Source organism: Aphelocoma coerulescens, chromosome 3, assembly GCF_041296385.1.
Source record: "Aphelocoma coerulescens isolate FSJ_1873_10779 chromosome 3, UR_Acoe_1.0, whole genome shotgun sequence".
NCBI lineage: Eukaryota > Metazoa > Chordata > Aves > Passeriformes > Corvidae > Aphelocoma > Aphelocoma coerulescens.
Window position 1 is genome coordinate 64490420 of NC_091016.1, and position 27408 is coordinate 64517827.

Sequence of the window (27408 nt, forward strand, 5' to 3'; positions counted from 1 at the left end):
CCCCGTATACAGGTATCAGACAAACTGTGCTACCGCAGAAATGGATAAACTACACTTTAATGCACGATGACGAACGTCAACAGGTTTGTGTTTTTATTGCCCAGAATCATCTTTGCCAGGTACCACAGTGGCACCCCCAGAGCAGCGCTATCTCATGGCTGTCCCTGCCAGCAGGGCAGTGGAAGGTAAGCCCTCTCACAGTTACTCCCATGGGGCTTCCCGTTAGTTGCAAGTCATAGATGTGCCAGAAGGGGTTGGACATTAGGACGAATTTCTTCACAAAAAGGATGATTAGACATTGGAATGGGCTGACCAGGGAGGTGGTGGAGTCACCGCCCCTGGGGAGATTTTAAGGAAAAGACTAGACGTGGTACTGAGTGCCATGGTGTAATTGGCATGGTGGTGTTCATTCACAGGTTGGCATCGATGATGACAAGGTCTTGCCCAAACCGATTGATTCCCTCCTCCCTGGCAGCCACGTGAGGAACAGGGGAGAGAAAGCTTTCTGAAAGGTTTATGCAGCGGGCGCAGAAAGGCCCGAGCGGGGACAGGCCGGCGATTATCGCTGGGAGCGGCCGGGAAGCTCCTACAGCGCCCTGCCCCGCCCCGGGGCGCACCGCGCATGCGCACGCCGGGCGGCGGTGCGGTCATCGCCTCCCCCGCGCACAGCCAGGTAAGGCGCTGGGACAGCCGCATGCGCAGCGCAGCGTCCCTTTCTCTTCCGGGTTGGCGCCCGCTGCTCCCCGTAAGGAGGCGCCGCGCTGCCCGGGCACCGCTCCGCGGGCCCCTTTCCGCTGGGAGAGGCGGGGAGAGAAAGCGCGTGCGGCGGCGGGGTGTCCCCGGTCTGGCCCAGCCCGGTGCGGACGGCGGCGCCCCGCGATGCCCCGCCCGGCCGCTGCGCTGGGCCTGCCCCCCTGCGCTGCGGCGTGTGCGCCTGCGCAGTCGGGGACGCCGCCGGGAACACGCGCGGGGAGGGCTGCGGGCAGGCTGTGGGTGGAACTGTTCCAGCTTTTCTTAGGGCCACGTTAATTAAATACGTTTCTACCTTTACGTGGTGCCGTGAAGTCATCCTCCTTACTGATTCTTTTCTAAAGTAATGGAAGGTTGACACTGAGTAATTGTGAGAGGGCTTACCTGAGGCTTTGGCGGAGCTGCAAAATGAGACTTGCCCAAATACTCCGAATTCGTGCCGAGCATAAGCACTGCATCCTGAAGTCAGAATTGTGATGCATGGAGTTTAGTCTTCCTATAGTCCTCCTCTAATGATTTGTAAATCCGTCTTGGTTTGTAAGCTTAGTAACGTTTTCAATATTAATTATAATTTATTGTAATTGTATAATTTTTTTATACTTAATTAGAATCGTTTTTTCGGTGTCTCTCTAGGAGGAAGGAATGAGAGTTTTGTCTTATGGCTGCGCCAGGAAAGGTGGCAGCTTTCCGTCTGCCTCCCCTGCCAACTATTGGAGAAATTATTAAACTCTTTCGCCTTAAAGCACTGAAACAACTTTCCCAGAACTTTCTACTGGATTTGCGATTGACAGGTTAAATATTTTATTATAATATTTTTAGCTAATATAGAACACATATCCCAGTTTTGTCAAAATCCAGAGTATAGCTAAGGAGATGACATTTGCATAATAGCATTTGTCAGACTATAAAATGGCAGCTCAGTGGTAAACCTTTATAATAAAGGATTCTTTTAAAAGCAGTTTTAGGTTTGACAAATTGCTCTTACTTACTCCTCAAAAATAGGTTTCATTATAAATTGAAGTGCAATTTTTTGGATAGAAACTATATTCCTATATAAAATATGGATTATTGACTAAAATGCAAAAATCTAAACCAAAGTAGTACTTTTACCATTTGGATACTATTTTGGTTTATAAATTGGACTTAAAAATTAGCATTTTTTTCAAATTACTCTGTGTCATATAAAGTATTTAATACATTGAGCAGTTTAGAGTTTGCTATGTGCTGTAGTTACGAGAGTCATTTGTCTCAGTTTATCAGAAGGGCTGTAGCTTTTTTGAACCAGTTGAATTGTTCTGAACAATTCAGTTTTTTCCAGCTTCATGTCAGCAGTGGGTGACAAAGCTGGCACTGTTCTGTCAGTCAGGGGTGGGTGTCCTCGCTGGCTGCCTTTTGCATTAACAAGTGCAGTACAGCTTCATGTAGCTAATGATTTGGTTATGCTTGAAGATTCAGGCTGATAGAGATCCAGAACATGAAACTCAGTTCCACTTTCTGAACAACCAGACGCTTACCCCAGAATAAAAATGTCTGCATGCCTTTTGTAAAACTTTACAAGTCAACAGGTCTTCTTTTTTATTTTTATTGCATACATAAGAGATCATGGAGTGAGCAGCATAATTTCTATCGGTATTTTCTCTCCCTGCTTCCTAAGGATCCCTTTGTTTCATTAGCTACATTTTCTAGTCCCTAATCTGTCTTCTTTCATGTCTATATTACTTTCTAATGTTGTATGGTTTAACTTATGTATGGGTATTCCTTCCTCGCTCTTTCAACTGCCTTGTTTTCTATAGCTACCAGTTGCCTGTGTTCCAGCTCTTCATTTAGTCCAGTTTCTCCCTCATAAAATTGCTCTGTACATAATAGAATCTTGATAGCACTTCACTGTATCATCCTTACTTCTTAAATTGCCTTGAAATACACGTACTGTAGTGAAATACCTTTATAAGGACAAGCAGTGAGACCTTAGGGTGTTGAACACAAGTGCTTGGTTGCAGCACAGTAGTACTGCTAGTGTACAGATGAGGAGTGATACTCTCTTTTTATTTGTTTCTGTAATGAGCACAATAAATACCAAAGACATAAAACTAAAATTAGCTTTTTTTCAAATAGCTCAGTATATCTTGTAGTATGAAACAAATCTGAATTCTGTGCGGTCTAGCGGGTGTGAGGATTTCACTGGGATGTGTCACTGTTTATGTCTGTTCTGAGATGTTCTGAGATGCTTCTGCTTGTGTAACAGTAAACAATGAGGTTATCTTAGTGAGCTGGATCTCCTGGAAAATAAAGGCTTAGTATGTTCTTTGTGTCTTGCAGACAAGATCGTGAAACAGGCTGGCGAGCTGAAAAATGCCCATGTTTGCGAAGTGGGCCCTGGGCCAGGAGGAATTACCAGATCCATTCTCAGTGCTGGTGTTGAACAACTCCTTTTAATTGAAAAAGATGCTCGATTTATTCCAGGATTGCAGGTACCAACTGGAGAAAAATTTGTATACATGTAACCACAGCCTTGAATAAGAACATTTTGAGAACTTAGAGAGATTCCAAGTGTGTTGTTGGGATCTCGGCGCTGAAAATAAGTTGGTTCTGTGGCAGAAACCAGAGCTGTAATTTGCTTGCAGATAAAGATACACAGTATCGCAATTCATTGTTCCTGCTTTCTCATAGACCCTTTAGGGACCTGATACTGCAATGGAATTACTGACAAGTCTTGTCAGGGTTTGTTTTTAAGACTGAGATATTTCAGGTGTATTTCACCATGACAGTGAAATCATAACTTGAAGGCAGAATACAATGTCCTTATAGATGGTCTTATCTTTCATTTTAACCCAAGTAATTATGCTTTATTAAATTGAGAAGGCGTATCTCCAGTTAATAGAGTTCAATGTGGGTTAACATCCAGATAGAGAAGAATAAAGCAAGCATGTATTTTACATTTTAAAAAAAACACTCTTAAGCTTTTCATTGTTTCTTTTAAAGTTGGTATAAGTTCACGAGTCATTGTGGCATTTTCAAATACTATCTACTTTTGTTGCTGGATGTTTATGGAGTTTGGCTGTATAAATCCAACAAGAAAAAGAGAGTCCAAAAATCTTAAAAATTGACTGTGTTCTTATGTCTCTACCATCTCAGAGCAATTGAAAGGGCTTTCCTTAAATTGCATTGTGTCTTTTTCTGTAAATCAGCAGCAAAAATGAATAGGTAGTTCACTTGAGAACTGCCACCGTCTCTTTATATGATAAGAAAAATGCAAGGTATGAATGAACATGCTCATATGCTTAAAGTTGAATGTGCATGTAATTATGTCTGTAGGCTTAGCCATTAATAACGCATAATGTGCCATCTTCATTGTATGAAATGTGAAACTTTCATGTTTTCACTTGAGTGGGGGAAATCAGCATTTTTGTTTTAGATTTTAAGAACTGGTTTGGGACTGGACAAAATTTGAGATTAAATTACACTTGTTTTACTAAAGAGAGCTTTTTAAATACTTGGATGTTTTTTCTGATCTTACAAAATGCATCTACTGCAACAGATTTATCTGAATAAAAGTATACTTTTGGCATCTAGAATGAGCTTTTGATGCGTAATTATCTTTACCGTTCAAGTGACATAATGTTAGTCATTATTTTTAACTGCCAGTCTCCTCACAGTAGGAGTGAATGTCTGAATGAGGTTAGTGGACGTAGAGGTGGTATAACTCAGTAATAGTGGATGTGAATGAGCAAGAAATATGTTGCATCCATTAGTATTAAATGTGGTATTGCTTTTTTCCTATACAAATAAGAAGATACATAACAGTGTATCTTTCATTTCTGATAATGTGGGTTGTAATAATTTTTCTGGTTTTCCAAGCAAACTATCAAAACTCATGCTCATAAAATGGTTGAGATTTGAATAAGGGAAAATGTTAGAGATTAAAATAACAATTGGGGACTATTACTTAAAATTATGTCTGTTAGATACTTTTAAAATTGCTGATGTAAAGCATACAGTATTTTTCATTAACTGTTTTTCAAGCTGTGGTCTCTCACAAACCTGAAGTGGGGATTTTCTTTACTGCAAAACTGAAATACGGTGAAGAACGTATGTGTACAGAATTAAAGTTTACACAAGCTGAGAGTCTGCCAGTTCTGGCTCAGTCTTTAAGAATCACAACCTCCCTATGCCATATGCCCTAATAGTTTTTAGGCTGGAAAGACTGATGAGGAGAGAAAGGGAGCGAGAGAATGTATTGAATATAAAATTATTCCAGGAACACCATTTCATGCTTTAAACTATGCCCCTTATGCTTCCTTTGTGCCCGTTTGGTTGTGTGTGAAGAATGAGAGTATCGGTATGATGGAACACTCTTGGCTGATGTCCTTGCTGCACAGCAGCTCCTGGAGCTGTGTTAACTGCACACATTTTCCCTTTAAATGGAAAAAGCTTCACTGGGTTTCCAAGTCTTTATTTCAAATTATAAATACAAGGCTATGATTTTGTGGTCACAAATTAAATGCAATTCTCAATTATGTAGAGTGTATTACTCAGCAACCCCTCAGCAACTCCTCTTGATAAGAAAACTGTTATTAACAAACGACACTATTTTCTTACTTTATTGATCTAACATTTTCTTTCATCCTGTTAGAGTATTTATAACAGCTTCAAAGAAAGATTTGACAAACCATGGCGGATTTTGTATGTCATATAATTGCTAGTGTAATGCTGAAAAGTCCATTAAGTGGTTTGGAGTTGAGGTTAGTTTTATTTTTTCTGTGTGGAAATAATTGCACTTAAAACATGCAGGAGCACTTAGTTTTTTGTTAAGCTTTTATTGCTCTACATAAAATTTAGCTATTTTGATAATAAAAAACCCCAAACTTTTATTCAAAACATTTCATGACAACGTTTTGTGAGCAGTATGAAAAAGCAGTATTTTCCTTTGGCTCAGAGAATGGTGAAAGTTGTTTGTGCCCCTGAGCATATAAACATCATTCAGATTGAAGATGGGACTAACAATGGTGAGCAGTTTATTTTGGCAATTAGCCGCTGGCGCTTAACTGTTAATGGATTTGGATTTCTATGCAAAAGCAAAATTGTTCTTTAAGCCATTTCTCCTTATTCTCTTATAGGATCAATAAATATCCCCAAATATTTTCACCTTTGAAAAAGTTGCCACTGCTTTTGAATTTGTGCTGTTTGTGCATAATTTCATAGCGTAGGAGAAAAGATTAGTACAACACTAAAAAAGCTTAACTAAGTTTCATAATGGGAACTGATAACAGAAATAAAAGAATTGTCTGCCAAACTATAACCAGTGCTGAATTTCCGTATCAGCCTTTATTAAATACTCGATAAGCTCTGCAGTTGCTGACAACGGAGATGATTTTGTAATGTCTAGAAAGATAGAAATTAATGAGGATCTTCCCTACTGCTAGGTACTCACTCCCTCTTTTCAGTGGATTCCTTGTTTTTTAAGGGTACAAGTGTAGACTACTACAGAGAATATTAAGAGAATCTCTTCCACATTTTTCATGTAAAAGCAAAAATTAATATTTCTACAGCCTTGTATCACATATGGCTGAAATTGGATAATAGGCCGTAAAGCTGTGGGGGAAACAGAATAAACAACATGATCCCTTGTTTCCATAGGTAATTGATCTAAAAACCTTTTCAAAACCTTGCTTGCACTATTACTTAAATCAGGTGAGGTCCTGCTAGTGACCTGGGGCTTGTTAATTGTTGTTGTTGAAGAGACTCTTACCAGCCTTTTCAAGTTTGAACTTTCTATTAAGAATTCTACATCTGTGAATAGTTAAGTGTTTACAGAATCATACTTTAACCTATTTCTAGTGTTTGCTTTTTGAAAGTAAATACTTACTAATAGTTTTAATTCCTACTGTGCTTTGTTGTATTTTGAAGGTAAATATATAGCAGTGGTTTCATTCCTGCTGTGGCTGAAACTGGAAATCAGTTTGCTTAACACTCACTGTGGATTCTGCTTGCTTGCTTACAAACAGATGTTATCTGAAGCAGCTCCAGGCAAAGTGCGCATCGTTCATGGAGATATCCTGACCTATAAGATGGAGAAAGCTTTTCCAAAGCACTTAAAAAAGGATTGGGAGGATGGTTAGTATTTGCACTTGATTTATTTCATTTTTTAGTGCTTCTGAGTTAGTCTTAAGTAGTGATAAAATTGAAGCTCATTCAGTGCAAGTGTTATTCTCTTCTGGTACATGTTGAAGATAAAGGGACAACTTTTGCTTTTTTTTTTTTTTCTGGAAGGAAACAAAGAACTGTCTTCCTTTTCTAAGACAAAAGAGTGGAATTTGTGTGACATTGACCTTAGTTAACAGTGAGGAGCTTTGCAGTTATTAACCTTAGAGTTTCTTGACTGTACAAATAGGACTCCTGGACAGCATAAAAGGAGGCCAAATGGTGTACTTCTTGGCTTCTTCCTCTTTTTGAAGAAGTCAGAAATCACCACTGTTGTTGTTCCTCTGAAGAAATTTCTGTAACTTGCTTTGAAACTTTTGTAAAACTTGCCCTCGAAAATTTAGGTTTCTCATTGCTTTGCTTTCAGCTGGATATCTTTGGCAAAAACAGAATCTAATCAGTATTGTGGTTTTTTGCCTTTTTTTTTTTAAAGTTGCAATAGGATGCTATTTCCTATTGCAACCTTTTAAAATATGTAAAAGTATTGGATAAATCAGAGATGACCTCCCAGTCCCCTTTTCCAAATTTATTAATTTAAGGTAAAGTCACTGTTTGCAGTGCCTGAAGAGCAGTAAAGTGCTTTCTGACTTAGGACATAAAAGACCATGGCACATCATGTTTACCTTGAAAAATTGTATGTTGTATTTTTCTCGTTGCAAAAGGTAAGTGCTTCACAGAACAAACTATGAGCAAATGTGTGTGTGATAGTGTAATGCAGTTTTAAAAATTTACCTTTCTTGAAGATAGAGTCACTATTGGGTTCTGAGCTGACCAGTTAGAGGTAAGATACATTTCTTCTGTGTTATTGCCATATGAAAATCTGAAAGGCTGATGGGTTTCAAAAACCACCATCTCTGATAAATGTGTAATATCACAGACTAGAAATATCACAGCCTAAAAAGTGCATAATAAGTAAAGTGTGCCAGAAAAACAGCTTGAATTTGATATTGTCATCGCTTATTCATGTTATTAAATATTGTAGTATCTAAGAAACAGCACACTGGCTTTTGGGTTTTGTCCATTTCTGTTTCACTCCTGCCTAGACATAAGGGTCCCTGCTCCCTGTGAAATCCCTGTGTTGTGTTGTACAACACACACAGATACTGATATGATCCATAACTGAAAACCAGGCATCACTTCTTATGGCTAAGTCTTGTACTTTAATACCTTTTGATTTCAAAGGTCTCTATACAGAAGGAGAACTTGGTCCAGTGTGACTTAGGTGGTTGTTCTGAGGGTTGTTAGGACTCAGTTAAATGCCCCTGGCAGGATGTGTTGGACAGAAGTATGTGTATGACTATTTACTCTATAACTAATAGTCGTAGTTTGACATTACAGGAATGCTGTTGTAGTTTTGCCATTCTAGAGTAGCTCAGCTGGAATTTACTCATCAGCTGAAAATCATCTGAAAGCTAATGATTTATTCAAATGTAAATGAGAACCAAACCTAACCACTTTTTTCCTAATAAATACTGAGAATAGTAGCACAGTGTAAGGTGAGTATAAATGGACAGGCATCATTTTGGTGTGGCAAGATAGAAACTGTTCTCATATTTTAAGTCTAGGCTGATAGGCATGTGTTTTTATTGTATTTTATTTCTTGGCAAAATCTCGGATAAAACTTTTTGACAGTTGTTTTTCTTCTTCTTAATGTTAACAGAACCACCAGATATACATATCATTGGAAATCTGCCCTTCAGTGTTTCAACTCCTCTAATCATCAAATGGCTTGAGAGTGTTTCGAAAAGGGATGGACCTTTTACTTACGGCAGGACACAGATGACACTGACTTTTCAAAAGGAAGTTGGGGAGGTAAAAGTTTAGCATTTTTCCAAAAATTGTACAGATGCTAAATTGAACAAAAAATTGTTTATACGCAATCTTTTATTCAAAACTACAAACCCAGTCTTAGTTGGCTTTGAAAAGAGAGGAAAGGGTTGGGTCAATTTTTAGTTTGTGTGGCTGTAAATTATGAATTTTGATGAGTTAATTTTCTACTCTGATCCTTTGACAAGCACATAATTTTTTAAAACGTCTTATGGAGGGTTATATTTCCTTGAGGTACTCTATCCTTTTCTGAAGTCTGATTTCTTTAACATGAATAGATTGCACAGCACTCCTCGGTTTTTAAATATGTTTATTCTCTCACAGTCATTTGTGCAACATGCCATCAGTCTGTTTTTCCTTAGCTTTCATTCATCTCAAGAAATACACTTATATTTATTTTCTTTTTCTTCTTTATTAAAAATAATTTTTTTAAGATCACCTTCCTTGAAATAAGAAAAAATGGAAGGTTAGCATTATTTCCAGTTGTGATTAAACACTTAAAACACAGGGGGTGTTTGTCGAGACCATGGAAACTGGCATTGGCTTTCTTGAGTGAGACTTGATATCAGAATTATTAATGTATTGCTGCCATTCTTGTGTGTGTGGAAAGATCTTAATTTACTTATGTCACCTCAAGTCCAAGAACAAATTGATATTTTACTTTATATTAATAGTTAGTTTCTTAAAGAAGGCCCAAACTGATCTGCAGTGTAGTAGTGGTAATGCCAGATCAGTTGATACTAGGTTGGCTTACTCCACGGTGCTTTCAGACAAGAGTTTATTTCTGTTGCCATTGCATGAAACACGTAACAACATAGAGAATGGAAGGCTTTTTGCTTTGCAGTTATGGGAGCAGTCTGGCTTTTTTACAAGCATCTCACTTGCTTTTATAAACAAAAAAAGGAGTTGCACATCAGCCTGAAAATGGAATTTCCATCTTATGACTCCACTGTTTGTAAATACTGTGTTTTCTTTGTGCAGCCTCAATGTGTATGTTAATTTTAAGCCTTCAAAGTAAAAATTTGAATAGGAAAATTCTGATGGTTTTTTTTTTCTTCTCTGTGAAAATTAGTAGTAAGTATATATGCAAGTAGAATGTCTGCTGTTGTCTTTTGGGTCAAAGAAAACCATATTGTGCTGTCATTGCTCTAGCCTTGCAATCAAGATTGAAGGAAGTATTTCCAATATGTGGCTCTAGAGAACACCAGGGACAAACATTTGGTATGAAATAAAAAATGAGATTTCTTAATTCAGTTCCGGGCTCATTTGGTTTCAGGCATTAAAGAATCCACATCTGTTTCCCAGAAACTCTTCATGCCATGTGAGATTAGGCATTGTTGCAAAATACGGCTAATGGACTGTCATGTGAAAGGCAGAGTGATGGTGGGTAAGATACATAGTTATGTTACAGCAGTGAAAAAATTCACCTATCACTGTGTGGGAGCACTCTGGGCTTTCTGTAGCTGTACCCAGCTGCACACATCATTGGTGACATGCAGATTATAGTTCTTCTGCACCCAGCATAGCTCAATTAGGTGCAAAATACCTTGCACACTTCACTTGTTCTACTTAGAACACTGCTAAGTTAGAAACACTAGGAAATGGAATGTGTTGTTCATGGTCATGCAATGAATCAGTGTTAATTGTTGAGTTTGCATTCTGAGATCTCTTGATTCTTGTTCAGCACAATTTAAACACAGGTCTTCCTGTAAAGACAAAATTGTTCGTGGTTTCTGGTTTGCATTTCCATTATACCATGAAATGAAATTGTTTTAAAGATGCTATTTTGTTTTATGATTAGGAGAAAGAACAGTACTTAGGCTCTGTGTCTTTTCTCCTGACCCTCTGGAGCTGCTTAAGGTAACCATTGTAAATAGGTGTATACAGGCTTATTAAGTATTGGGAAAGAGAAAACAGTGTAATGCAGATAATAGTGAGTTGCTGCTGCTATTTTATATATCTCTGAATTTATGGTCTTGATAGGGAAATGTCTTATACTCAAAAATTTGGTGTCATCCCTGGATGTTTCTAAGCTAAGAGTCTAAATATCAAAGAAAGTCTGTGTGTATGTTACAAGCTCAGCAAAAACATAAGATGTAGCTTGGAATGGAGTGATGTGCTTTATAATTAGTTAGGATAACTTGATGTTAACAGTAAGAAACTGAAGCAATGTGCTCTCTTCTTTATGGTCAGACTTCGTTTTGCCAATATAATAGGGAAGTAAATACATTCGCCTTTCTTGCTGGTTCTTATTTTCCTGGTTTTCTGTTTCGTAGCACAGCAATGTTGGTGTGAGTTAGGTCACTACACACCTACTACTGCAGCCCACTCTGTTCTGATACTATTTAAGTAAAGTGCTTAAAGCTGATGAGAACCAGCAATTGTTTTATATGCTGAATCTGAGGCCTGTTAAGGATGATAAGGCCAAATATCCACAGCAGTAAAAATAGCACTTTTGAGTGTCAAGCAGATAATTTTTTTTTCTCTGTAGTCCAAATTTTTAAATTGTTATTCACTTTGCGGGTAAGAACTTTTGCCTTGTCCCAAATTCCTTAGTGCTTCATCTCAAATCTGTCACCTAGGCCAGGTTCTTCCAGCCCACTTACTCTAAAATTGATCCTCTAGCAGGGCCTGTTGCTATAGAGCAAGGAGTAATGGTTTTAAACCAAAAGAAGGTAGATATAGATATAAGGAAGAAATTTTTTACAGGGTGGTGAAACACTGCAGCAGGTTGCCAAGAGACGTGGTGGATGCCCATCCCTGGAAACCTTCAAGGTCAGACAGGGCAGGTCTCTGAGCAACCTGACCTAGCTGCAGATGTCCCTGCCCATGGCAGGGGGTTTGACTGGCTGGTCTGTATATGGGGTGCCATACACAAGTACATTCCTGCTGCTGTAGTTGAAGTGGTTTAAGATGGTACTATCCAGATGTTAAGTTATCCGTTCTGTAACTGAGAAGCAGGAACTTACTGACTGAGACTTGCTAGATGGTTTCTGGGAGAAGTAAAGATAGGTTTGTTTGAATTGGCATTGGAAGTGTTGCCATTAGGTCAGTTTCATTTTTACTGCAGAGGTGAAGGAAGTGCGTGTCTGGTTGCATTGTTAGACTTTGCAGTCTGGGTTTTTTCAGAGAATAATAATTTCCTCTGAAACAACAATGAAGGTCGCTTTAAATGCTGGAGTAGGCAAAAAGAATCACTGAGCATTCTTTCCAAAAAGTCATTGGAAAGTATTTATTTGCTCCATGCTGAACTGCCTTTTGGAAGAGTTGTTTGAAAAAATGTGAAACTTTGGCAACAGGTTTAGCTTTTATTTTTCAGGGATAGGTTTAATAAGCATGTCAGCATTTCATGAATAGGCTTTTCATATGAAACTACATGATGTACAAATATTACCAGATAGGCAAATTGGGGGTTAGTTTTTATTTTTTATTGAAGCAGTGGTAAATAGGAACAGGAATCATCAAAATTCTGGTTTTCCGTAAGTTGGTGAAATGACTTCTATAATTTGAGTCTTGTTTTACAAGATGCTTTATATGTTTAAATTTTGTTTGTGCAAGCAAAACACAATAAATTGTGTTTCTTGCCAGATCACAAAAGTGTAGGAAACCTCTATCCAGGCTAGTATTTTGTAAAAAATTCTTGAGAAAATCAGAGAATACTTAAATTGAGTTTTAAGTATTAAATGCTCTCACTGTTAGGCATTTTAATTTTATGTAAAGTAGATCCAGCTTCCTTGCAAATATTGTAAGTGTAGAGCAGTTAATTATGAAGAGCTTTTGGTTTCTAGCTGATCTTGGGTTTATGGAGCTTTGTTTCATCTTTGAAGAAGAAAAAAAGTGGTAATATTTTATACAGAAAGAGTGGAAGGAAAGGATTGTGAGAGTACTGTCAGCTGTTGTTAGGTTTGTTTTGAATCCTGCAGTCAGAATAGTTTTAGTTTTCTCTTGTATCCCTACAAAATTCTTTTGACACTCATTTAGTTCTGCAGAATTTCTAGGAGTTCCTTTTCATGTGCATTTGATTGCAGGACTGAGGTTGTAAATCAGCATGGTATGAAATGAAATGGTATGAAATGCTGCTATACTGGAGAAGAAAATTTTAGATGAACTGGGCATACAATTTAATATGAGTTTTTAATGATTAACTGGTGATGTTTTTTTAAATTTGATTATACTGAAAACCAAGCTTTGATATAAGTGATCACTTTGTCAATTCCATATGATTGATGAACATGTTTTGATTTTCCCATAGAGACTTACAGCTAATCCAGGGAGTAACCAACGTAGCAGACTGTCCATCATGGCTCAGCATCTCTGCACTGTGGAAAACTGTTTCATAATTCCAGGTCAAGCCTTTGTTCCAAAGCCAGAGGTAGGTTTTCCTGTATTTATTTGTGGGTTTTCCTGTATATATTTGTGGTTTTTGTTAATTTGTCAATCAAGCAACATATTTTATTTTGACTAAGGAATGTTAGTGTCTGCTCTATTTGAACATCTCCATATTACAAAGTAGAGTGATGTGAAATTCCTGTAAATGAAGCATGCTTACTCTAAGAAAGTGCTTTTTCTTTTTTGTGTTCCTGAGAACTTGGCTTTGACCTTCAAACCTATCTGCAAGTTTAGCATACTTCTTTGGGTGTTCTGGAGAGGGAGATTAGGATTTAATGGCAGCATAGTCTGCTAGGATTGGAGTATTTTTGGAAAGCCTGCTATTTTACAGTTTGCATTTATAAACAGTTTGGGAATTGTGCCTTAAGAATTTGATGGGTCTTTTAAAAGACTGTGATAAGAAAAGCTTTTCATTTGTCACCTTTGTCAAACATCTCTAATTTTACCATGTCTATAATCTGTATGTTTCACCCCAGTCATCTTTAGCATATTTTATTCCCTCCTATTTGCTACAGCACTTTGTCACCTATATCCCACTGATTGTTTAAAAAAGTAACAACCTTTGCTCCCTCTTATATGTTCTTGAGTGAGTAGAGAACAATCTCTTTGTTGTCCTCTTATCTACTGCCCCTAATTTTTATTAATAGCCATTATGATTACAGGAATAAAAAATGAAAAAATTAATCAGTATTTTGGACAAGAAGACTTTTTATTTTGGTTTGTACTTTTTTGTAAAAATTTGTGCCTGACTTTAAGTAAGGTCTGTGTCCCTGAATGCGTGTGCAAATCATAGGATCATAGAAATATTTGGGTTGGCAGGAAGATCATCTAGTGCCATTTCCATGCAATGAGCAGGAACATCTTCAACTAGATCAGCTTGCTCAGAGCTCTGTCCAGTCTGATCTTGAACGTTTCCAGGGATGGGGCATCCACCATCTCTCTGGGCAACATGTTAGTGTTTTACCAGCCTCATTGTAAAAAACTTCTTCTTTATATCTAATTTAAATCAATTCTCTTGGAGTTTAAAGCCATTATCCCTTGTCCTATCAAACTGCTGTTCTGTTTCAGAAATGAACTTGCAGCTTCTGAAAGTCCCTCTTAAACTGGTTGGTTCAGCTCCTCAACACATTTCCCTTCCCATTTATCAGAATCTCCCTCTTGGTCCCTTTTACTTTTCTGGCATATCTCCTGAGAACCTGTGGAAGGTTATTTTCTTGTTTATCTCTATGAATATTAAGGCCTCTATATGGGCATATTTTGATGATAATTTAAAATTCTGTTAGTAGTTTTTGAGCAAGTAACTGTTCAAACATGTTAAATTACTAGTTGTGACAGCAGTCTGTTGTGAAAAAAAATGACAATGCTTAAGAAATCCTATTTTTTGCTTTGAGGTTTTGGCCTAGGGTTTTTTTCCCTGTCTCCTAGCTGAATGGAAAATAATTTCAGGATGCCATCTCACTGTCAAGTATGTGAAATAATTTTAAGTAAGGCTAAAATTCCAGTTTTATGGTGGTGATTTCTCAATGGTGGGTACAATTTGAGTACTAGTAGAGCTAGTATAGTCAGAAGTCTAGTCCACACTGTGTCCCAGAATTGGGAAGCTTATAACTGATATTTCCATTTTCCTGTACTGAAAAGGCCATAGTTGACCAAGACTGAGATAACACACAGAGTTGTGACAAATATCTTAGTATAAGCATGTCCTAGAGTCAGTTGGTGCTCTGTTGAATAAAAAAAGCAGTACAACTAAAGGCAGGAGTATTTTTATTTAATGTATTTTTTGGAGTTAAAAAAAGTATTGCTTATATTGCATAAGCAGAAGGTACAGTTTTTTCACACAGAACTGGCACCTGTTTTCTCTATATTTTGTTTCCTTTGAACTCCTGTTGTAGACTGATCTTCTGTTTTGTCCTTGTTCTTTTTGCTGTAGACTGACATGGTTTTATATGTTACTGTTTCTCATAGAATCTGTTTACTTGAAGAGCTCTTGCAGTGTATTGTGAATAAAATGGCTCAGTGCTTGATTTTTGTTTCAGAGCTATACAAAGTACAGGTACCTTTTTATAAAGTTTCAGGAAAAAGAATATGCAGTGTATGTAACCCATGAAATTTTGGTTTGCTCATGGTATGCCATTATTACCTTTTTCTTATGCTCTCCTGTAAAAATGCCTCTTGGTTATAATTTTTGCAAACAGATTTATTTTCCATACATGGCAGTGATCATGGCTTAGTGTCATGTCAAACCCCTTTCTAAAGGTGGAGATGCATGTTTGTGAGGAGTTGTTTACTTCATTTGCTCGATGTATGAATATTATTTCGACATTTCTCTGAGTGTTGAGATGTGAAAAACTCTTGGTTAATGGAATGGTGCTGCACAACATTGTGTCTAGGAAAAAAGAATTCAGCTTTTTGGTCATTGTGAAGTCTCTGCAATACCCAGTAACTGCTGATAGTTGCATTAGGATAGTACAAAACAAGCTGCTTGATTAAAACATAGGAAACTCAAAAGAGCTATGTAACAGTAGAATAAAAGCAAGATGTAGTGCCATTCTGTGTGTGAAGAATGAAGACTCTCTATGAATAAAGACTCCTTACATATTAAGTGCATAAAGCAGTCCACTTTCCCAAATGCTGTAACAGATTTTTTTTTTTCCAGCATACTAAACATGTAATGTTTGGGCTCTTTCACAGTGTTTTAGCAAATTTCAGACTAGTACCATGGGAAACAAAAGTTGTGTATAAATATGCAGAATAAATGGCAGTTGATTTTATTGAAAGGCTCATCCAGCATTATATTCCTAAATTTAAAGGCCTGTATCATACCCCTTTTCATTCATTGATTTGGTTCTCATTTAGAGAGGTATTTAGGTAGAATACTTTGCCAATGACCAATGCAAAACAAAATCTGCGTGGTGAAAGAAAAGGTTAAAGGATTTAAGGTAATTATTCAAAATAAGGCAGTTAAAAAAATAAAGAAGCTGTCTCTTTATCACTGTTGTATAGTAGATTTTACAGTAATAGAATACCTGGGAGTGGGCCTGAAACAGACCCTAGAAGAATAACTAACAGGAATTAAAAGGTTCTTTTAGAAGGTCAGAAATGTAGAAGACAGTAAGTGGTTGCTGTGTTATTTGAGCTGTTCATAGCTACTTTTTAGCAAGTGTAAACTAGAATGTTTGCAGATGTTTCTTGAACACAGATAATTTAGTTTCTATCCTGTTTGTTACAGTTTGCAGGTGTTTTCACAGTTATGGTTACATTTCTCTTGTACTGCTCCTCATATCTAGCATTCACTGTGTAGTGATAGATTAGTAGCAGTTGGTGAATGTCCAGCACGCTTTCCTTTAACAATAATAAATGAAACCCTCAGCAGGTGGCAGTTTGGGGCAGGAGAGCTGTGTTTGGCAAGAGCTGAATGGTGCTGCTGATCCTTCAGCCTGATATGCAGAGTATACAGGGCAGCTAAGGTTTGGAGCCTTGAGCTTTTGTTGTGGATTTGTTTTGGTTGGTTGATTTTTTTTGTGTATGTATTTTTTTCTTTGTGGTTTTTTTTTTTTTTCAAAATCTAGTTACCAAGGCAATTTAGAATTGAAAATAAAAGGCAGATATGTCTGCTTTTTAAAAACCTTTGAATTGCACTTCTTGGACAAATAGTTTTTGGGTTTTTTACCTTGCATCATAATTAAAATAAAGATAAAAATGTAAAATACACTCTAAATGTTACATGTTATTGAAAGTCTAATTCACTAAACAGAAAGCAGTTAGTTTTTAGTCATCTTTGCTGTAACAAGACATCAATACATCAATTGTACAGTTCGTTATGTTTTTAAAATAGTTCCTTTTTCTTCAAGAAGTGTTACTTGGGAAGTCAGGAAGAAGGGTTTGAAAAATCTACAGAATAAAGTACTCTTGTAGCAGACAAGTGTCTTTTCCTACATTTTTCCTTTTCATGGATGCCCCTATAAATTAAGTGCCTTGCGTGAATATAACTTCAACCCAGATACAGGAAAAGTTAAGTGCTATGTTATACATTCTTTAAAATAATCAAACTACACTTAACACACACCCCCCCCCCCCCCCCCCCCCCCCCTCCCCGTTGAATGGATAGAAATACTTCAATAGATAGAAATAACTACTTATACATAGTCCTTCAGGTTGTAACCTGCATTGCTCTCCTGCTCTGTGGATGAGAAATGGTGCTGCTTTGGAGGGTAAGTCCATGCTCCATGCTGCCTTTTGAAACAGGAAGAGCAGAAGATCACACCTGCGATAAGCAGAAACCCTGCTGAGATGAATCCTGTATAAACTGCTCCTCCTGGTTCGTGTTTACTACTCTCTGGAATGGTCTGGTCCAGAAAATTTGAAATAATTTCTCTTGTGTACCAGCATGTTGGTACTAATCCAAAGATTCCTGCAAGAATGAAGCAGACCCCTCCAGCAAAACAAGCATGATTTTTGCTGTCAGTGTCCCCTCCCAATTTTGTGCATTTCATTCCGACCGTAGTGATGCAGATCCCAAAGGCTGATAGGATACAGGACAGTACCATGGTGGTCCGTGCAGCCTGGATGTAGACAGGGAGAGAGAGGATGGAGTATTTCAGGGTACAGCTGAACATCCCAGTGCTGTACCACGTGCAGTCCATCCAAAGTCCTTGCATCTGTGTTATAGCTGTTATGATATTTGAGCCAACGTCTGCATTTACCTTCCAGTGTGGTAGCAAGGTGGCTGCGATATCTCCAAAAACACCAAACAAAGCCAGCATAAAAGCAAAGAACTGCAGGCTTGCTGATGCCATGATGGTTATCTTCTGCCACCTTTTGTCTGCCTTTTCTCTCGTGGAAATGAGTAACTGGGAGCTTCCTAGCCAAGCTGTGGCTGTCTGTGTAACAGGGAGGAAAGGGGGGGAGGAGAAGTACAAAGGGGAAAGGAAAAGAAATCAGCAAACAAAAAAAGCTTGCATTTAAAATTGGAGCTATCTGAATGAATATCTGAATATGACCCTGCAGCAGCTGAGCTGCTGTATGCAAGGTACTTGAACAGAAATGATGGCAAATGGACAGTGCTTTAGAACTGCTTGTAAAATGGAGCTGCTACCCTTTCGTACATGATTGCAAGCCATCAAGCAAAACTTATTTTACTGCAGTTGGTTTTGGTAATAGCACACAGATTGCAGGCTTATTAGATAAATATATATTGTAAATGGAACACTAGAAACTTGCAGATTAGAAGTCATTGTGGTAGGAAAACACTGGTAGAAAATGTACTCTTCAAGTACCGTGTTTAAGTGTGTTGATAGCTGTAGCCAGCTCCTGTTGACTATTTTATAACAATGAGTGCTGTTACACCATCTTTTATTTAAAGTATGGTTAAAGCTAACCCCTTATTTCTGTTTTTTAAATATTACCTATTCATGTTTTTAATAAGTGTTATAAAATATCTTGGGTTTGGAGGAGAATAAAATGGAATTTACTTTTTGCAGTATTTTCACAATTAGTCACATATGACTTTTCTAAATCAATATTTTATTTCATTTTTATTAAAACTTAGCAATTTTTTATTTTCAGTGATTTCAGTTCCTTGACTTAGAGCAGTAGATTTAGCAAGTCATAAGAGTGAGTATGATCTGCTTCTGTCTCTAAAACAATGTTTTTAATACTGGTATGAAACAGCTCATTTGTGGAAGTGCCTTTTTTTAATCAGTCACCTGTCTGAAATAATTTGCAAAGTTGCCATGAAGTGGCAGTTTAAAAAAATCATAAAAAAGCTCCTTCCTATTCTTTTACAAAAAGTCCAGTTTCATTTGACAGATGAGAACATCTTAGGCAGTATGACATCTGTGCAGCTGGAATGACAGAACTGTTGCTGTTGCATCAGCTGGACTATCGGGATTGCAGATGTAGAACAGGGTTTGAAACCCCTGAGAGGAGGAATCGAAAGTGGTGCCCTGCCTTGCCTTTTGCATGGGGCTGGTTTTGTCTTTTATCAGGGGTAGACAAAGGGCAGACTTCTGTCTTAGAAAGCATGATCCAGACTTTCTATCTAAATATGAACAATGATACTAAAATTGGTCTTCAGCATTAGAACTTTTTTGAAAAGCCATAATAGTAAGCAATAAAATTGAAATAAGTGGAATACAAAATATCTGTGGCATTGTACTCTTGTTTCAGTTAATTATACATAAGACAACAAAGTTTTGATTGATATGTATTCTATCAGTCTTTAGTGGTATTTCTGAACTAATTAATATATTTATCCTCTATAATACTGTTATCCTCTATAATATGTAGCATAATTCTCTATATTCTCTATATAATTTGTTTATACTCTAATCTTTTTATATTGTATTTATTTCGGGTAATTGTTGAAGGATGTGCTAATTCTGTCCAGCATATATATATTAAAAATGCTTAAAGTTAAGGTGAGAATATTAACAGCTACTCATTGTTAAAATCTTACTTCAAAGACCTGCCTTATTTCCAAATCGCTCCAGTTTGTTCAGGCTGGGAAGAGATGTTCTGGCAAATACATATCATTTACTGTACAGCCCCATGGGCAAGATGGCTTAACTTCCTTTTACAGAAGGAACTGACAGGTCTGGATAGCTCAAAACTCGTTCAAAAAAACCTCATTCATATTCCTATTCTGAAACAGCTAATTAGTACCCTGAATCAGCCTTTTTCACTGCTTCCTTTTTAAAATGTCAATATACACAAACATGCATAGAACACTGCAGATGGTAGCCATACATTACACTTAATGGGATGAACCAAGTTAAAGGCACAATATATTCAAGTATAAGCATTACAATTGTAATTAAAAATACAGTTATGTTTCATTCCTGTTTGTGTAGGACTTACTGCTGGATGTGAGGTCTGAGATGTTTTCTTCACTGTAGATGTCCTGGAAAATGCAGTTTCTCTTGAATGGAAGTGTCCCTTCTCATGTAAAACTGCATTGGCATGTATTAACAAAATTTCTTGGAATGTTGTTTTTTTTCTGTTCTCCACAGCAAGTGCATTACTGCTGTTTGTTCTCTCTCTTAGTTCCATCTACCCGAGAATAAAGGAGTACTTTGTTTAATGAGTTTTGTTTGAAAAACACTCAGTAAGGGAAAGCAAAGAGATTATGGAATAAAACAGACGGAGGCCCTTAGTCCTAAATACATAATGATACCCAGGTTCTATGATGGAAAGTGTGAGCAGTGATTAAATGGAGTAAAATCCTGAGAATCCAGAAACTGTAGACTTAGGGACTGGGGGGGAATAATTTAATTTGCACTGAGAGCCAGAGAGTTTTGTTGCTTGTCAGTTGTTTTTTTGGTCACAGATAATCTTACTAAGAGTTTAAATTTCCTAGAAAAGAACTGTGCAATTTATTTTAATTTGTGATTGGAAGACCAGGACGCTTCTATTCAACTGCAGGCTTTGCTTATCTGTTCCTGATAGCTTTAGCCTTCCATAGGTTATCCTATAACTTCTTACCTTTATATGAGGCTGTAGAAAAGAATAAGGGAATAAAGCCACTCGATAAGGCTTCTATGGTAAATGCAGCACATTGGAGAAGTGGCCTCAAGTTGGTGTGGGAAAACAAGAAGCTGGGAGAAAGGTCTTGCCATTGCAGCAGGGATATACCCGTAGGTTCTGTAGCTGTCTTCTGGTCTCTTGTGGTTCTGTTTGTGAGCCTGGTGTGAATGGAGTTACTGCAGAGCTGTTCTTACACAGAAATTATTTCTATTAGTGCAGGGGCATAGTTACTTTCTGCGGGAAGTGAGCCAAAAGTAAACTCTCATTGGAACAAGATTGCTATGAGATGCACATATCTGGTGTTAGACCTAACATTTGTTTGTAGGAGACAAACTATTCAGTAGATAAAATGCTACTGAACACTTGGATTGTGAAAGTGCTGGCTTAGAACTATCTCAGTAGGATTTCAAGCAGTCTGTTTTAATGAAGTTGTAATATGTTCTGCTTAGGTTTCAGTTCCCTATGGGTAAATTACAGCTTGAGGAAAGGTTATGTGGGTTTGCTTTTAATACAGCCCTGTTGCAAGGCACATGTACTGCCCATTATGAGACCTTCATTGTCAACAATTAGTAAAAATTGTCTCATTTAAGCTTATTCTGATTTGGAGTGTTGATTTCATTAGCAAGGCTGCAGACTTGTGTGAATTAAATTGTACTCTGTTGTGTTCCTCCTGCCCTACCAGAACATAAACCTTCATTGTACAGATATACTAAAACAGTAAGGGGTGAATAATTGCTGTACTATTGACAGTTTGGGGTGTATCAGTTGAATAATTTTCATATTCATTATTTTGTAAGACTTGAGTGTTATTTTGTAAATATTTCTAACATACTTGGTGGGGTGAAAAGTGTTACTAGTAAAATTATCATGAAATCAACTTGTGTATTTTAAGTGCTCTTGTGTTCTCTATTGGCTTTCATAATTCTACTCTCTATTTGATGCATATTAAAAGATATAGGGAAAATAGCATGTATAGTTTTAAAGGAGTGGCCAATTACAAATGAAAAGCTTTCCCCTGTATCTGTTGCTATAGTAACCAAGCAGCTTTCCCGGGGTCCAAAGAAAACAGTGTCTGTAATGGAACTGAGGAGTGTTGTGTTTTGTTTCAGAAGCAGAAGTTATTGCCCACTGGCCTTGAGATTGCAAATTGAGCTGTTTGGCTCTGAAGCTGTACACTGCATCTAGATTTTGTTGTCTTTTCCTTCAGAAATTGTTGTTAAAGATGCAGCTCTAACTTGCAGCTCTAACTCCCGAAGAGCCCTCATTTCTCACTTAGGAACATTTCTGCAAAATTGAGGTGACTTGGTGATGCCACATGGACAATACCTTGTTTTATTTCCTGACCAAAATATAGATAAACATATGCATGTGCTCTTAGTATTTCTGTACAAGGAGCTGATTGGACATGAGAAGTATGTATTTGCTCTGTTCAAAAAGATTAATTTTTCTTATACTCAGTGTGAACACAAGGTTTTTCTATATCCCTGTGGTCTTCCTGACAGGAGCAACCTATGGCAAAGGCAGAAGCTCTGAATACTTAAAAAATGAAAAATGTTGTTTGGGAAATAACTTATGTGTGTTTCACTGCAGATTCCATGTGTCAAGTTTTTTTGTCACCTCGTTTTTAAATAAGTTCTTGTGCTTCACATTTTAGTAATTTTAAGGGGGTTTTTCTGTCATATTTTTAACTCTAGCTTTCAGAGAAGGTGGACAACTAGAGAAAAACACTCCAGTAATGTATGCTTGGGATCAGTAGTGCTAACACTGGAAACTTGGCTGTGGGGTTTTTTTCATCAGCACCATTAATTGGTGTTTTCTTTCCTTTCTCTAGCCAGTATGTTTGCTCAGCTTTGTAAGTTCTGTCTACGTGAAAAACTTATGTTGTTTGGATTTTACGATTCATTTGAAATACAGTAATTTGTGTTGTAGAAGCATTTGTACTGGATAGATGTACTTGACAGCTGAGCTGTTCCCACAGAAAGAACAAAATGGATAGATGGTACCTTTGTGTCAGAATATGTCCACATCAGAGGTTGCTGTGAGCAGTTTTGGTTGAAGCAGTAGGAAAAACTTTCTTTTTTGAAGTACTCTTGTGCTCTGGGTTATCATGAACAATTGGTACATTGAGAGTGTGCTTCAAGCAGCAGCTGTTCTTTGGTCTGATTGTGTCTCTTATTTCTGTCAGAACTAGCACATGTGATGATAATTCATATTCTGTGAGTGCCAATATTGACTGTCAGATATTTTTTAAAAATTCAGTGATTGCCTATCATATTAGCAGACACTTTTTAATAAGAGACTAAATATTTTTTAAAATCTGGCACTTAGAAATTTTTAATCATTCAGTACCAGTACTTGTACACATTGTACAAATTTTCAATGTGCTTCTCCACAGAAATTTTTCCTTTTTCTTGTTGTTGATATCTAGTTTGGAAGATGAAGTGCTTTATATATTGTTGTGCAGAACTGGAGTTTAAATCCAGCTCATAATTTTTAATACAGAAGTCTGAATTCAGGAAGTTTCTATATAATACAGTGTCTCTATAATTGCATGACATATACACATACATATAAAAAACATAAAACGTGTTGTTTCATTCTCTTTTCAGACACAGGGCAAGTGACTGTTCTGTGAACAAGTCTGATTTGAGAACTATAAAAGAATTACAAGCTTATCTCTGTGGAATCATTCAAAAATAATTTTGGATGAACTGTGTAACATAGTGTAAACAAAGAGTTGGGTGGTCACTTAAATGGAATGCACTTACTTCTACCTACCATTCCTTTAAATAGACTAGAAATCTTAATACATTGAAAAGCAATTCCTTGGCTTACAGTTTAGAAAAGCCCTAGAGCAACAGAAAACATATAGGGAATGGGTTTGATTTCTCATTATAATACCAATTTTCTGCAGCTGCCCTTCAGCCTGTATATCAAATATTGTCTAATTTCTGTATTCTATCAGAATTGTCTTGTGGAAGGATCTGAAGACAGAAGTGCTAATTACTTCACAGATTACATGGAAGTTGCTCTAAACGGACAAAGTGCCATGGGGGTAAAAAGTGCCGAGTACTAATGGCATGTGAACTAATTGGAAATATGTAGATAACTAAGACTAAAAATCTGTAGGGTCTTGAAAGCTAAGGCAAATTTTTACATTCCATACCATGACATTAGTCACTGCTGACATTAGTCACTGCACAGCCGGGTTACCTGCTGCTGTAATGCTTTCCTATATTGTGCCTGTTTGCTGATGTCTAGCCAGGTAACTTAGAAGTAATGTGTCTCAGAGGAAGATGTCTACTCAAATTTATCCCTCTTTTCCATATAGGTGGATGTGAGTGTGGTGCATTTCACTCCATTGGTGCAACCAAAGATACAGCAGCCATTTGAGCTGGTAGAAAAAGTGGTTCGAAGTGTTTTTCAATTTAGAAGAAAGTACTGCTTCCGTGGAATTGAGTAAGTATTTTTAATGAAAAACTCCCAAGTAATGTTTTTGTAAACGCATAAGCTACTAAATCAGTTAGCGATGCATTTGATTTTACTCTTCCCATTTTAAATTTTTCATCATAGTTCATCAGATCTTTCCATTTCAGAATGGTTTCTGGACACAAAAGGATGAGATTAATATCTAATGTAATTATGAAATAATTATTTGTGCATTATATGTGTATTATTTTTGTTAGTGCAGTTTGAAGTTGTTAAAATCACTAGGATAAAGTGGTCATCTTTTCAATAGTTTGTCTGTCTCAGAAATGGAAAAAAACCCAGCCCAACCACAAACACTACAGAATGATTGAGTTAAAAACCAAAAGTATCAAAATCCAGAACCAAAAACAGCAGCGCGAGGAGATTTTGGTGGAAGTGTGAGGAGAACATCATCCATAACAAATTTGACTTACTTGGGGATAATGTCAAAAGGTCAAATTTTTGTTTCTGTGCTTGCCCTTTTATGGAGTTCTTACTGGCTCTTTAAAAATCCCCATCTCTTACTGAGGGAATTTATTAGCTTATCTGATGTGAGAAACCTGAAGTCCCTTCTTCAAGGATCCTGTTAAAACTCCAGCGCTGCCACGTGTCTGACTTACTATGGGCAACCCCCAGCATGCAGCACAGTAGGTGTGACAGAGATGATGTTGGGACTAGAGGCATCTCCTGAAGCCTGGGGTCCCTGAATGTTGCTGGGCATAGTTTTGGCCCTGATGCAGTCTAGAATTAGGGTGGATGCCACCTTACTGTACTACAAGCCTTCATTGTCACTGTTTTAAAGGTGAACAAAGAACTTTGCATGTAGTTTTGGTTTGTTGGGGTTTTTTTCCTTGAGGCCATCAATGCCATTGATGTGTGGGATGCAGACATTGGATCTAAAATGAGTATAGATTTCTCTGTGTTAAAGTTTAAGTATGCATTTGGAAATGTTTAGAAAATGAAGTATCCAAACTCTAGACTGGCTTGTTTTTGACTTACAGGGTGGTGGTGGTTTTCTTTATTTCTTTTCTTTTTTTCTTTTGTGAAGGAATGGTTCCAGCTGACAATGTAAGCAGAAGGCATGTGCGATCAGCATTATCTATGTTATGTACAATATTTTTACCAAAGTTTAAAAAAACCCCCTCCCAACTCCTGTGTAATCTCAAATTGCTAATAACTGCTTTACATTCTTTTGAGGCAAGGAGGGGGAATCTGAACTTTTGGACGTCACGTATTCCCAGCAGCTTATCATACTTTAGCCCTAGTGTGCAGCTAAGAAACAAAATCCTCTTATTCTTTAGCTGACCTGAAAGAAATAGCAAATTTTGGTGTATAATAAAGCTGTTAAGTTTGTTATAAGGTTATCTGTCACACAGACTGTATAAAAACAAGGCAATAGAATAATTTTATATTTGTGTGAATTCTGGGATTTGAGATGTGAAATAAAGATTGAGCTATGAAGAAGTCCCTATTACAGTTTGAGTTGTGGTTCATGGACATTGATAAGATGGTTCACAGTCTGTAAAAAAAAGGTAATAAAAATAGTTTTCGCTACAGGTATGTTTTTTTAACTACCGAATCAAAGGAAAGAGGGGTATCAAAATAAAAATTGATCCATTTTAACCTTGCTGACCTAGATGCTGAACTAATGGGAACATTTTGTCAAAGGCCTGAAGTAGCACATACTTCAAAATGGGTTTCCCAGAAGTTTCATTTTTCACTTGTAATTTTAAACCCCTTCTTAATTTTGTGTTCTATCTACCCACCAGGAACTAACTTTCACTTACTTATACAAAGCCATACTATTCATTAAAATTCGGGGAACTTCTGAGAGAGGTGCTAATGCATCTGGCCCTAGAGTAAATGTACTGATATGCCTATCTATGAACAGCAGTAGAGCTGAAAACAAAATCTAGGACTCCTGCCACATTCTCCCACATTCTAAATATTAAAATGTGAATGGCAATTAAATACTCCTTTCCTGCTTCTTGGCTTTTTTTTGACATTAGAATGAGAGTATTAATGTCAAGTGGTAACTGTCTTTCCCATTGGAATGAAACAGTCTGAAAGAAAGTCATATAGTTTGGATCTGATCTGTTTTGTGCAGTTTAATCTGCTGTTACTTTCTAAATATGAGGCTAATTCTAAGAAGGCTCTGTGCTTGTATCCACACCCAAAGCTCTTTTTAATGTTAGCAAACATTAACATAGATGTGTTTAGTCTATAATGTAGGCATGTGCTTTCCTATGGTGTCATAATTTGTATTTGCAGAAAAAGGACCCTTATATGTTTCCATTGCTCAAATAATGAGCTATATTAGGAGTGCCAGAGCTAAAATAGTGACATAATTAATATAAGTTTACTATTAAGTAAATTCCATGTTACTCTTAAGGGAAATGTAATTGTCTATCAGAATTGTTGACGTTTTTCTTCACCCCTTATCTTTTAGGACCTTGTTTCCTGAAAATGGACGCTTGAAAAGAACAGAACAGCTGATGATGACAGCAAATGTTGATCCAACTCTGCGTCCTTTTCAGCTCTCCATGTCACAGTTTAGAAACCTGTGCAATGCATACAGGAAAATGTGTGATGAAGACCCAAGCCTTTTTGTGTTCAACTATAGAGAAGCACTAAGGCAAAAGAAGATGACAGAAACTTTACTTGGAAGTACTGGTCAGCCTGAAGAGACTGAAGAGGAAAATCAGCTGTAACAGCACAAGTCTGATTTTTTTTATGAGTTTTAACTCTTTGATCTACAGCTGTTGACTCAGTAAAAGAAGGCTTATATGTTCCTACATCTGTGCAGATATGAAAGACCTACTTTAGGGAAAGCGATAGAGAGGGCATCTCTCTCTATTCCATTCAGCTGCAGACAAAAGGGAAAAGACAGTTCAGGTTCTTTTTACTTCAGGGAAAGGGCTAGAACACATACCAAGAAACAAAGTATGTTGTGAGACAGGTTGTTAAGTTGCAATACTTCTGACGTAATTGAATTTTGTATGAATGGAAGCGCTTTACTGAAATGGAACACAAATACTTTTCAGGCTTCAGCATATAAGATGATGTTTGGGTTTTTGTGCTTTTTTATCCTGGAACATCTTACTGTGCAGAGAAATTTAAAAAACAGTAGCCAAGACTCTTATAAATACACTCAAGTGACTGGCTTACAGGAGGATAAAGTCCACCAATTGCCTCAAGGTCTGTTAATACTCTTCTCATTTATGCAGAAGCAAAGAATTTGGGATTTAAAGC

At 37.2% G+C, this 27408-nt stretch overlaps 2 protein-coding genes across 7 annotated transcripts; one reads left to right on the forward strand and one right to left on the reverse strand.

Moving 5' to 3' along the window:
* The first annotated feature begins 594 nt into the window (after window positions 1–594).
* TFB1M (transcription factor B1, mitochondrial) lies at window positions 595–27271 on the forward strand. Of its 6 annotated transcripts, none has more exons than XM_069010628.1 (8): window positions 595–673; window positions 1384–1541; window positions 3067–3218; window positions 6753–6861; window positions 8609–8760; window positions 13028–13147; window positions 24020–24147; window positions 26606–27271. In XM_069010628.1, exons 2-8 carry the CDS (start codon window positions 1409–1411, stop codon window positions 26865–26867), a joined length of 1056 nt encoding a protein of 351 aa, XP_068866729.1. In that variant the 5' UTR covers window positions 595–673; window positions 1384–1408; the 3' UTR covers window positions 26868–27271. The 6 variants fall into 6 exon arrangements, with proteins under 6 accessions (XP_068866729.1, XP_068866727.1, XP_068866732.1 ...); XM_069010626.1 differs by lacking the exon at window positions 595–673 and adding an exon at window positions 674–745; XM_069010631.1 differs by lacking the exon at window positions 595–673 and adding an exon at window positions 804–857.
* CLDN20 (claudin 20) lies at window positions 17295–20323 on the reverse strand. The gene is made up of 2 exons (XM_069008547.1): window positions 20023–20323; window positions 17295–18044 (listed from the first exon to the last, which is right to left on the reverse strand). The coding sequence occupies exons 1-2, from the start codon at window positions 20212–20214 to the stop codon at window positions 17301–17303; spliced, it is 936 nt and encodes a 311-aa protein (XP_068864648.1). The 5' UTR covers window positions 20215–20323; the 3' UTR covers window positions 17295–17300.
* Window positions 27272–27408: the final 137 nt, after the last annotated feature.